The 12,855-nt window shown below is 35.1% G+C and overlaps 1 protein-coding gene across 2 annotated transcripts in view; it reads right to left on the bottom strand.

Moving 5' to 3' along the window:
- TBC1D22A (TBC1 domain family member 22A) overlaps positions 1 to 12,855 on the bottom strand; it is a 180,065-nt gene that overhangs the window by 36,145 nt on the left and 131,065 nt on the right. Inside the window, exon 12 of one of the 2 annotated variants that reach the window (XM_055808798.1) lies at positions 11,178 to 11,471. The exons of the other annotated variant lie outside the window; for it this stretch is intronic. Coding sequence (XP_055664773.1) covers positions 11,442 to 11,471 — 30 coding nt within the window. The 3' untranslated portion in view covers positions 11,178 to 11,441. Of the gene's footprint in view, positions 1 to 11,177; positions 11,472 to 12,855 lie in introns of those variants that run through there. 2 annotated transcript variants of the gene reach the window in all.

Genomic DNA, 12,855 nt, shown 5'->3' with positions numbered 1-12,855 from the left:
TATGGTAATTTTAATTCGACTTGTCTCTAGAGTTTGTCTTAATCAGAAAAATCAAAGTGAAGTCCACTTAAAAACAGCTTTACAGAATCATGTACCTACTACCACCCTCCCGAAAAATCCACATCATCTACTTTAGTGTTTACATTTCTCTTGGGATAGAGAGTTAACATATATAAAAGCATAAAATCATACACCAAGAAGACATACTTGTAAGCAAAGTGCTGGTATCACTTATCATACCAGAAACTATTGTGGCACTATTTAAATAATCAAACACAATTCTAAAAAAATGCAGAAATCCAATTCTATAGAAAACAACCCTCTTACTACTTTCTGTAAATAAGTTTACAGAACTTGCAGTATTTTTTTTATATTCAGCCTTTTAAATCTTTTATAACATTTTCATCTCTAAAATGAGAAAAAAGTATTTTAATTTTTTTTTTAAATTAAGTATAGAAACAGTACTTCTGGTCTATTTTTTCTCAGCACTGAACTGCAACCAATTTCTCACTTTTAACATGAATTTTAAAAATGTCCTTTCAAGCAGTAGCTTTGTAATCATACACGAAAAGTTTCTGTTATTTTGGTATACACAACGTTATCGCACAAAAATGACAACCTTTCTTCAAATTCGGGTGGGAAACAGGGTAGTAATGTGGAATGAAAACTGATTGTGTTTAAGACTCAGCGAACAGTCTGTACAAGAAAACATCAATGCGTTTTCCAGAAGCCCACTCTGAAGTATGTACTGTCACTGGTGAAAACTTTCTGGCATAGTAAGAACCAGCTTGGTTCACCATTACCTGGTGAATTATGATCTGTGTTTAGATCTGCTTCAAAGAACGGGTAACTGAAGAGCATGGCACCAGCCTGAGCATTTGCAATCAAACAGGAAAGCAGGGAAATAAAAAAAAAGCCACATTACTGCTATGGGATGGAGGCACATAAAGCTGGACTGAGACTGCTGAGCAAATAAAGTACAGAAATACTGCTGAGGGTAGATTAAGAAAGAGGAAGGCTATTTTTGCACATAAAGAAGGGGGAAAAATGAATAGACTGTAGGCAGGAAAATGTCATTTACAATAATAACCATTCATCATGATCTTTTATGTATTGGATTATTTTTTATTCTACCTGAATATAATAAAGGTTTACATTTCTTTAATTATGTGACATGAGCAAGAAAGAGGGAATTGAAAGGAACCTGGTTTGGTATTAATATACACTTTCTTCTCACTCTTCCAACATTATGTAAGTTCTTCAAAAGCACAGGGGAGAAGGGGCAGTATCACAGAAATCTGTCTGAAAGCAGCATTTTAACTATCCAAGTCAACTTGCAGTAGCTGTTCACAAAATTGTTTATTTTCCTTTCTCTTACATTGACTCAGAAAACAATATTACAAAGGCAGTCAAATTAGATCATCAGAGTATTCTTTTTTTTTTTCTGATAATAACCTAAGATTCCGACTTTAAGCCTGAGAATTCATTCTAGTATCACATAATAAAGAAAACTCTTCTATAGCCAGAATGTCAAGATAAGTGGCTTAAAAAAATTTTTCAAAGCAAAAAAACCTCAGAACTGCAATACTGGAAACTAAAAATGTTTTTGAGGAGCTGCAGAAAAAGTATCTCAAAGTATTAAGAACCTGTACTTTTCCTTGAGATTCTTCTGTTCAATCTTTTTTTTTTTTTTTCAATACAATTTTCTTCAGCTCTTAAATGAAACCAAATAGGTTTAAATATGCAATTCATTAAAGAAAAAATGCATACCCCCCTATAGATTTAAAAAATCATCATGCTTCAGAGATAAGTCTAGGCTACAAAGTATTTCCAATGGATAGTTTTAGACAGTTTTAGAAATTGAGTAAAACAGCTAATGCATAATTGCCTTTTCTAACACCTGCTACCTATTATAGTTTTTCCATGTGTATCTTTTGAAGATACAAACAGTTTGATCTCTAAATGTACAGAAATGCAGACTACCGGCTAAAAGCTATTTAAAATCAAATCTAGACAATGACCTTGATTTAAATATTTTAGCAAAAGATCTCAAGACAGATGTACAACCTTCCAGAAGACTTATTCTGAACATATTACAGACGACTCAGAGCACATTATCTAAGACCCATCTGTCATTATCAATAAAAATCATTTAGGTTGTTAACATCACAAATATCGCATTGCCCTGCAAATGCTGGATCTCTTCTGCAGCTGAAATGAAAGACATTTTTTATACCACACTCCCCAAACTACTTGAATTAGAAATTGCTGAAAGAATGCAAATTTTGTTGTATGACTAGACTGATTATTGTCTAGTCAACAATTAGTCTAACCTGCCTCCCATACCCTGGATACATCAGCATTTAGGGAGTGTAATATCTCATGTTATATCATATTTGCTGGTAGAATACAAATCATGATTATTTTTTAAGTATTCGGAATGATTAAAGCTACGAAATTGTGCCAGGGTTAGGTATTAAACCACCACATTCCACAAGCAAATAGTGGCTGAGGCACAAGGACTTCCAACACGCTTTATGATTACAGATGAAGAAAGCAACTATAAGAAACTCTGGGTTTATGACATTACAAAGAGCAGATACTTTAGCTGTAAAGGGATTTAAGTAACTGTTCCAAAATTATCCAAGCAATCTATGGCAGAAAAAGAGAAAGAAGCCAGCACAGGACCATCATGGAAAGTGGAATGTGTTGGCTCATCCTTCAGAATCTGCAGTTTCTCTCAGCCAGAAGCCTTCACCTTCCTAGGGACAGACTCAATTCACTGTCAAAACTGAGACTCAGAGTTCCAGTCTGAGAAGAAGCACAGCACATGCACACCACGGAGAGGTCCATCAGGGTAACTATCCTGCCCCCAGGCACATACAACAGCAGATGACTACGAGTATAAGACTGCAAGCATATAGCAGTACCTCCTCAGAACATTCTTTTAACTTTCAGTGCTCAGAGATGTCCTTACACAAGCTGTAGAATATATCCATTTAATACTTGTTAATGGATTTGTCTTTACTTATCTGCCCAAAGCTTTTTGCAACTGTAAGCTGTTTTGGTAATCACAAAGTTCTGTGGCAAAGAATTTCAAAATGCAAATGCTTGCTATATAGCATGTCTATTTTAAACCCAACACCTGCTAGTTTCATTCAAAGCTGTTATCACACTGAAAGACAGTATGAACAATCACTTCCTATTCACTTTCTTCAGTACATTAATCTTCCCTTCTCTTTTGTAGACTAGAATGTTTGTCTATTCCACCATTCCTCATCTACCGGTTCCCACCATCTTTGCTCAGTGTTCAGCCTTCTTAAGCATCCTTTCCTGCAATTATCTGATGTTGAAATACAGTCCGAGCTGCATAACAGTATATAAGACACAGAAAGAACATAACTCTCATAGCTACATAATGATCCTTTGTTCTCCTTTCCCAGTAATTCCCAGCCTTTGAGTTTTCTTTTTCTTTCGTGACTGCTACTGAGCTCATATTTTCTTCTTGTGCTTGAGTGTAGAAAGCTGACTTGAAGCCCATATTTACTGCCTGGTTGTTTATAGCAACATGAAGTCCTGCAACTCCTTGCTGTCAGCCTCTCACCTTCATTATTCTCAATAACATGGTGTTGTCAGCAAACCTGGCTGTCTCACTTACTCCTGTATCCCTTTTGCAATCGTTTCAGCAGAAAGAGCTAAAGCCTCGTCACAAATTGTATAAAAATTACATGTGATTTCCTTTAATTTTGAAACCTGTCTGCTTTTTCCTACCATCAGTTTTCCATCTTTCAGACAGTTTTATCCATACAAGGGCACTCCTTTATTTCCACATCCACGTTTTTTCCTTAATAGCCTTTAACGAAGAACCTTCTTTACTGTTTTCAGCAATCTCAGTAGGCTTCATCAACCCAATGCATATGTTCACTGGCTCTTAGAGCTCTGCAAGAGGTGATTTCTCACCATAAAAATCATGACAACACTTTATTAAGATGTTATATTTACTCATGGTGAAAGAATATTATGATTAAGTTTAGAGAACATGGTACCGAAGTCACCTAAATCTTGTTATTCTGAAAGATACTGGAATACTTTGAGGATTGCAACTATGTTCTTTGTACACTGCAGCCTACTAACACGCGTAGGGTCATAACCTTCTCCTGACTTTCACTCTTAGAGCCAGTTATATAATGAAATTCTGATTATTCTGTGGTGCTAAAAAAATCAGATTTTCATCATGATAAACGTTAAAAAGTATTTTACAGTTATACATAAATATACCTACTAAAAGCATTTACGTTTATTGAGTTTGCACATTTCGGATTGTCTTCTACCATTATTTTTATTTCACCATGACTATTTCCAAGGGGATGATCCTAAACCCAGTAGCTGACCAGCAGCACTTGTCTAAACTGAATCTTACCTGAAAATAAATATAGCAACAAAGCTGGATAATTTATGCTTTAAAAAAAATCCAAACCAAAAAACAACCTTTCTTATAGGTAAGGCCTATAAGTAGCTGTTTCTAATGCAAACATCCAACAATTAACACAAAAAAATATGGGTTGGTTTGATCTTTGCATTAAAACTGATACAAACACATTTGACAGCACTTTAAAATTTGTGATGGAAACTAACATTTTCAGGTCATAACAGCAAGCTAGAAGTATCTGGCACTTCCAGTACACCATGCAAAAATTATCATCTCAACCCTCAGTGCTCACTGTAAGTCCCTTGTAGAAGAGCTGTTTAAAACAATCCCACAACTTTACAAGAACTGTGTTTACATTTCCTATTTTTGTTAGGAATGTTCAAAAAAGTTATTTATCTTACATTGTTCTATTAGATTTGACAGTTTTATGCTGAAAACTAGGCAAAGATCAGTTTTCGTAATAATTTAGTAGTTGGCCTCTCTGTTCTAGTCAACAACTTGGCAACAGTTCCCGAAAGATGACTTGTGGCTGGGATTTTGCAGCAGAGGTTTATATCACAAGGAATACAGACCATTCCTGGCATTTTTTTGGATCGATGTCTTCTTGCCCTGTTAGAATGCTTCATATGGCTTGCAAAATTTATAGCAAGACAATTAATCAATATAAAATATAAATGAATGCTATTGATAATTACTATTTACTTGATTTATCCAGTCTCCTATTAATCATTTACTTTCAAAAAGCATATCTCATATAACTTTCTACATTAGCTTGTATTTTGCAAACAGAATTTCAATTACTGACTTCTTCACTTGCTGATACGTTCAACTTATATAGAATAAAAAATAACTAACTTCAAGTGTGTATTTTACTTTTTTTATCCTAGCTTTTCCAGAATACACTGGTGGAAAAAAAAAAATAACAATGTTTTTCATTAAGTTCATTCAACGAATTAATCATTAAGTTTTTAAAGAAGTTCATTGTGACTAGGATGTCAAGTGTAATTCACTCAATGAGATACTTTAACATCCAATACTGAAATGTGTTTTTCTTTTATAATTATTTTTCTTCTGATGGGTGGTGGTTTATTACCTTCATATACAGGAATGTTGCTAGATCTCACTAAAGGAATGGGGCTTCTTATGCAACTCCCTTATAGTCCTTTCTGGCTGAACTGGGCATTTACAAAAGAAAGTGGAGTAAGGCAGTTTTCTTGGAGAATGGCTTCGATACAAATGCAAGGTGACACTGAACTCTACCCAGGGAGAACAACTAAATTTTGCAACACTTATTCCCACCATTACTTTGAAAAGAATTTAGTTATACAGGGCAGAATTAAGCATCGTGAAACCATCAGAAAGCTTATTGATTTGTTTTTGTTATTTCCCATGTTAATAAGCCTCTTCTCAGCACTGAAGAGTGACCATTAGTTGCTCCTTGTACTTACTGGAGAAAATGTTGCGTAATCTGCTGCTTTGGATTTCTACAAAGCAGAAGATAAAAAACTTCTATTTCACATACTAGTTATGGCTACACAGAACAGGGCAAGAACAGGGACTTGGCAATGTGAGCATGAATTCTACCAATGCTAATGATTCACTGCACTTTGTAGCTAACAAAAACCAACAGAATGGTGAGGGGTGAGATATAAAACCTGAATCTAATATGTTTGTGGCTCCTCTAGTAGAAAAAAAATAAACCCAAAAATTTTCTACAAGTTTTTCTTCCTTGTAAGTATTTGAGATCAAAACCTCCTAACTTGTTTGGTGATGAGAACAGCAGAACCAGTAGCAAGAACTAACAGAACTACTAAAGGCTGGTTTCAGTGTGCTAACAAATAACAGCCACATACCATTATAAGTCCTCATAAATAACAGGGGATAATTTACACTACTGAAGTTTTAGGAAGTAGTTGATTACTTAGAGCTATATTTTCTTTCGTTCACCATAGTTAATGTATTAAAGAACTAAGTATTTTGGTTAGAGCCATTAATATGGCTCCTAATCATCTTACCAAGCCATGAAGCAGTGTAATGACTTAGAGAATCTCTAATTAACAGTGAACATCACTATGTCCTTCCTGTAACAGCATGAAACACAAGCATACAATGTATTTTGTTTCTTGTATGAATATAAAACCGAAGCATACACTTCCCTGCGCCCCTTAGTCCTGAGTATTTTCCTCAGAAAAAGGCTTAGGCATAGGCAGTCAGATCACACAAGCTGTAAGAGGATATGAGAAGATGACACTATCAAGTCTTTTCAAAAACATCCGCACGCTTGAAAAGTCTAACCCTCTAGCTATTTCCCAGAAAATTCATTTTGCATCTTTAATTTACTCAGATGTCCCCCACTTTAACTTAAAATCCCTCTTGCATGACAGAAGTTATGGAAGTACTGACTGAGTTGTTACAGAAAGGCTGAGGAGCAGTAAGACGAGGATAAAACCAGAAGTGACAGACCAGTTCCTGCCCCCAGCACAGGTAAGTTGCACAAAACACTTTCTAAAAACTGAAGGCTATTTCTTTTTTTATAGGTTACATGGCAGATTGGAGTGAAAACCTTCAGACAAAATATTTTCAAAAGGCATGCACATTTGGGATACAAAAAAAATAAATTATCTCATCTTTGTTTCATCTACATTCAATGACAGAACATTTATTGCAATGACTTGTTTTAAACTAGGCTTAAAGTTGGGCTTCAGTTATTCAGACATGATTGTCCAGCTGGAAATAAGTTTGTTTTGAAGTTTCCTTCTAATTAAGACCCTATTTATTCTATCTGAAATCACTGATTTAACTTGAACTTAAACTTTTTAATGCCTCCTCAGCTAGTGACTTGACACCACTTAGTTGGCAAAAAATGTGGTGGAAAAAAGCAAAGCTGTGTAATACCAGAATCCAAACTGCTTTTATTCACCAAATTCTGCTTAAAGATATGGTTTACCTTACCAAGCACAAACTGAATTCAGATCATTAGTAAAAATAGGCTGCAACTAATCTAGTTCTGAAGAATATTGCTGTAAGGCAAAACATTTTTACTTAAACATTAACCTGCTTTAAGCAGACTACTGATTCGAAATAAGGACATGCACCATTGATTAAAAAGGAATATGGCAACTTTTCCAACTGTGAGCAGAACTTCAGCAGATCATGTGAATCAAAACCAGATCACACTTCCTCAATAACCTGCTTTTAAAAGGCAAATGAGCACAAATAAGCAGTATGAATAATATTTACTAAACTAATGCCCTATTTCACCTTTTGAATTTCTAAACTATTTACCTCATGTATCATTTTAATTATTTTTACAGTTCATTCCCCGAGAACCTTGATGCCGGGAAATTAATTAATGGACACAATAGAAGAACTGTCAGCATTGTTTAAATACAATTTCAGCACTAGCCTCATTTACATGCATCCCTTTATTCTAAACAATGGGACTGATTATTTTTTTTTGTATGAAATAGTTCATTAAGAAGAGCACAATGATATCCTTTTCTGCAGATATTCATCAGCTATCACATTTTGCTGAAATACATAACCCACGCTCAAGGCAACCACTAGAGCCTTTAGCCCCCGGATTTCAAAGATACTGAAATAGTTGCATAAAAGTTGTATAATTGACTAATTTGATTTAGCTTTATCGTATTATTAGCTTTAATAAAATTAATTACTCAAAGCAGACCTATAAAAAGTAAAAAGTTTTAGCTTAACACTTCACAATTGAAAAAAAAAATGTTGAATAAATGTACCAATACCTATCACGCATACTGAAAGACAAAAATATCTAAACAACAGTATTAAAAAACAAGTTACTTGCTGCGAAGCTGCAATAAGCAACAAGAACACGCTTACTGACACACTGCCAACATGCAATTCAAAGACGTCCTGTTAGTATGTTTTAGGACACGTATGTCACTTCCAGATATGGAGGCTTACATGTGTGCTTTTCTGGACAAAAGTTGGTATTTTGATTGCAATGAATGCTTAAACAAAATATTATTGGTCATCTGAGTAAAGAGTATTAAGTAATCCAATAAAGATATTACTGAATTCTTGTCCAGTGAACAGAAACCCCACAATCCTCAAACTCCTACATCTGTAAATTGACAGATGATTACATCAATGTAGTATGTAAACATTTTGTGAAAATGTCTTATTAGATTCTGAGCATAAACCCAACATTTATGCAGGTATTTCTTAAAGTACACAATGTTTTGCTTTTATTTTTAGTAATAACAACTAGATAGTCAAGCAAACTATTCCCTGACTTCTTCCTTCTTTCAAGGAAGACACCATAGAAACTGAGAACGAACAAATATGCATATCCCATTCAGTCACTTTTTTTTAATAGATTGTCTTGTTGACTAAGAAGGTAAGTGGATAGGACAGTGAGAACAGAAATACCAAAAAGGTATTTAGTACTAAGCATGAGCTATTGCCTTCCTTTCCTGTTTTCCAAGCTAATCTTTCCAAGCTTAGTCATGACAGTCAAAACCACCACTCAAGTTTCTAGCACAACCGTTATAAAGATACTCAAGACAGACCACTAGCTTTTTTCATCCCCTTCTCTCATCACTAAACCACGTTACATTCTTCAAACTAGCAACAAAATCCTTATATTCTGATCACCGGTATTCTTCTAGAGATTAGAAAATCGTTGGAACAAGTATTTTCCTCCACTTACTAGCCAGCAAAAATATTACCTCTTATTCATGAAAATACTGCTTCCTTGCAGACCAACACTATCTGAATCAGTCTCTATCTAGGGATGGCAACTTGGCTTTACGTACAGTCTTGTCTCACGATGATGATCTGAATGCACCGAGCTTTTTGTGACCATATGACTGCTTAACAACATTCCTTGGCCTGCATGCTTTCATTTAGCTTCCATTAAAACTAACACACTAATAATGTCACAGAAGCTAAAGTAGGCAGTTGCTGTATGCAGCAGCATCTTCACTGATTAAACAGAAGAAAAAGCACATAATCTGAAAAGATTATTCAGCTGCTTTTCAGCTATGTCCAGCACACAGGCTCTATAGTCATGATTCTGCAAAACTGCAGGTTTATAAAAGGGCTGATGTCAAAAGCAACTGAAAAGCCAACACCATTACTCATTCCAAGTATCTTAAAATTGCTAGTCATTCAATATCACAGCTGGAAATGTTAATAATGCATGTATTTTAATTAAATTCATTAGATGCCTGACAGCTATCAATACGAGCTTCATCTTGTCCCGGTGAATAAAATAAGCTGCTTCTTACCTAAACAGTTAATCCAAAAGACTCACCAAACTAATCCAAAATATACTCTTCAGCCTACTTCTATTCCCATCCAACAGCTGGTTAGTACAGAAACAGAGGAACAGTGATGATCAGGTGCAGCTTTGCTGAACTCTGATCGGAATGAGAAACTACATCCCCTACATATAATTGACCTCATCAGCTTTAGCAAAAAAATCTTCCTGTGAAGAACACTATTGTTCTGAAGATGCTAACATCTAAATGGATGCCACAGCTTGCTCAGCACTTAAGTATCTCTCAGAACATTGAATCAAGGGAAGATCTTTATTTTGAATCTTATAAAAATGTTTAAAAATCAAAACCTGGTGGACAGCAGAACAATCAAGTTAAAGTCCACACTAATAAACAGTCTTCACACCAGATCACTGATTTGAGGGCAGCTGCATGAAACAAAAGACTTATCTGGGAATGGCAACACCTGTAGAGTTGTCGCAATCTGCTTTACCAGGGTTCTCTGGAGGTTAACTCTGATGCTACTACTCTTTACTCTGAGAACCGAAAGATCTGTCTTGACCCTGAAGGACCCTGAGCAATTACAAGACAGTAATACCGTTTGTACTTTTCTCCAGCTCAGATGTATCATACACTAACCATCAATACTTTCCTAAGTGCGTACAACTTTATTAATTCTAATATTACGAGTAACATGGGGGTTTTTTTCTGGACAACGTTACTCCATCACAGATACAGTACAGCTGAGTAGCTTGAAAAGCCCTTACAACAGCTTCTTCCATACCGACAGCCTGAGATGACCAGTACAGCTTCATGTTTTTCCCATCTGATATGACATCATCAGTGCGAAGTTTAAGTTATTAAAATCTCTTATTGCTGTTAATACACATGGCTTGCTTTTTTCCTTCCACCAGCTTTTCTGAGCATCTCTCCACTAATCCATGTTGACATTTAAAGGGCCAAGTCTTCAGTACCAGTCTCTTGAGAAGCCTCCAACAGATGACAAAGCAAGCAAGAGTGCCCTAAATCAGCACCTCCACAGCCTTAGGCAGCTAAAAGCCAGAGGACAGCTTTGATACAAATAAAAGCTTGCTCGGTGAATTTTTTTTGGCTGAATACAGAATCTTCAGCTGAAGTTCACAGTTAACATCTAGTATAGTACTTCTGCAAATTCCTTAATCAAGGACTATTGACCAAATAATTTAAAACCCCAGCACTGGTCCTACTAAAACAACCCAGGGGCTGCATACTGCATTCGATTCCTAAACATCATTCCACATTTTCAGAAGCGTTTTACAAATTACTTTATTCAAGCCTTCAAAAGAGTGCCGACTGAGGTTATAAATTACTTTTACTGGATTTGTTTTTTGCTATTATAAAAGAAAAAAATATACTTCTATATAACTTTCTTCAAATCTCTTTTATTAACTTGTAACAAGCAACAATAAGACAATCAAAAAAATCATGCTGCCAGGCTTCAGGATTAATTTTATCAACAAAATGAATGTGAAAGGAACAAATATTTGGCAAAATAACAATTCAGCCACTAGAAAATTACAACAGAAATCAAACAAAATATCATCTACCCATGTTGTGAACTAAAATAATAGATTTATCTATTAATAGATGTATCATCAAAATATAAATTTTTATTGCATCTTTCCTTCAACTTTATAATACTTTTCAAGTGAATTGAATAGATTTTCCCCATTGTTTTCCTTATAGCATTGAAGATTGAAGATTCTGAACTTTTAGGCTTTAAAATCTGAATACAATATACCCTGAAATGTTGGAAAGAAGGATGTCAAGCTGTGTTTTTCAAATATACATTCAAGTCAATGCCAATGTTTTTAAAATCTCAGATATTATTTAAGTTGCAAATACAGGTTCATTTGGCACACAGCTGCAATGTTTTTGACACAGCTTACCCATCACCACCAGTCACTTTATATACATTAGTATTCCTCAGTTCCTGAACACTCCAATATCAAAATGGCAAAGGATGTAGAAAAAGCAAATAAAAAATAAAAGATTTATTGCAATTAGTTTTTCTACAACCTTAAAAAAAATGTATGTAGAGATTTTATGATGGCCAATACTGATCATCTAACACCATTTTTGAAAACTCTTTCCTGTACCCATTATTTTTTAGTGTAGTTTTAAAAAATTACCAGTATAAAATGGAATGGCTGTGTGGAAAGCTGAAGCTCAACATGTACTGACAATGCCTGTAGCTCATTCCATCCAAAACGGAGGCAGTACCGTGCTATTAGCTGGAAGAAACATGCTCTAACCAACCAATGTGCATTGCAAAATGAGCTGTAAAACAAAGAAATCAGCTCATGTGAAGTTCTACTGAAGATATACACACTGAAGAGACTCCCAGAGCCACGGCAGAAACTGCTTATCCAGGTACAGGAATAGAAATAGTGGTGTCAAACAATTAAGTGATTCAATAAGTTTTAAAATTCTCAGGACCAGTGATGAGCTACTGAAGATGGATCCTGGATGCCTTTTAAGAATGTGCATTCGCCACATAACTTTCAGACAGCAAGGATGGCTGTGAAAAGCCTCTGCATCCCTGGGGTCTTAAAACTATAGAACTAATTAATACTCATTTCTGAAAAATGACAAGGTGCTGCTACTATAGTAACAGGCAGGAAGCAAAGGTTGTCATGCACTGTGCACCGAGAGCCTACAGGAATCCCAGCTGCACAGTTCTGTTTCCATAAAGGGTACAGGACCAGAGACAAAGAGAATTAGAAAAAAAAAAAAAAACAGAAACAGAAAACAAAAACCAACCTCAAGCCAACAAAACCTAACCCAAACAAACAATAAAACCCCCAAACCCACCAAAACAAAACAAGTCATAACCCAGTTAAAATAAAAGATATGAAGAATGTGTGTGTAATAAAATGGGACTCAATACCACAGGGAAAGGGAATCTACAAGTCAGAAACTCAGAAAACCAAACACCTCTTTACCACATCCCTAATTTACATAGCAGGTATTCCAAGATCATATCAATAAACACACTTAAAAAAAATACTGCAGTCATACAAATATCTAGTCTGCACTGAAGTATTTAACTTCAAAAATACAAAATGTATTTTAAAATCTCAACAAAATTAAGGTTTTTAATTATGAAAATGTCTTATTAAAAAG

This window comes from Falco peregrinus, chromosome 6 (genome assembly GCF_023634155.1).
Source record: "Falco peregrinus isolate bFalPer1 chromosome 6, bFalPer1.pri, whole genome shotgun sequence".
Taxonomy (NCBI): domain Eukaryota; kingdom Metazoa; phylum Chordata; class Aves; order Falconiformes; family Falconidae; genus Falco; species Falco peregrinus.
This window is presented reverse-complemented; position numbering and strand designations above follow the sequence as displayed.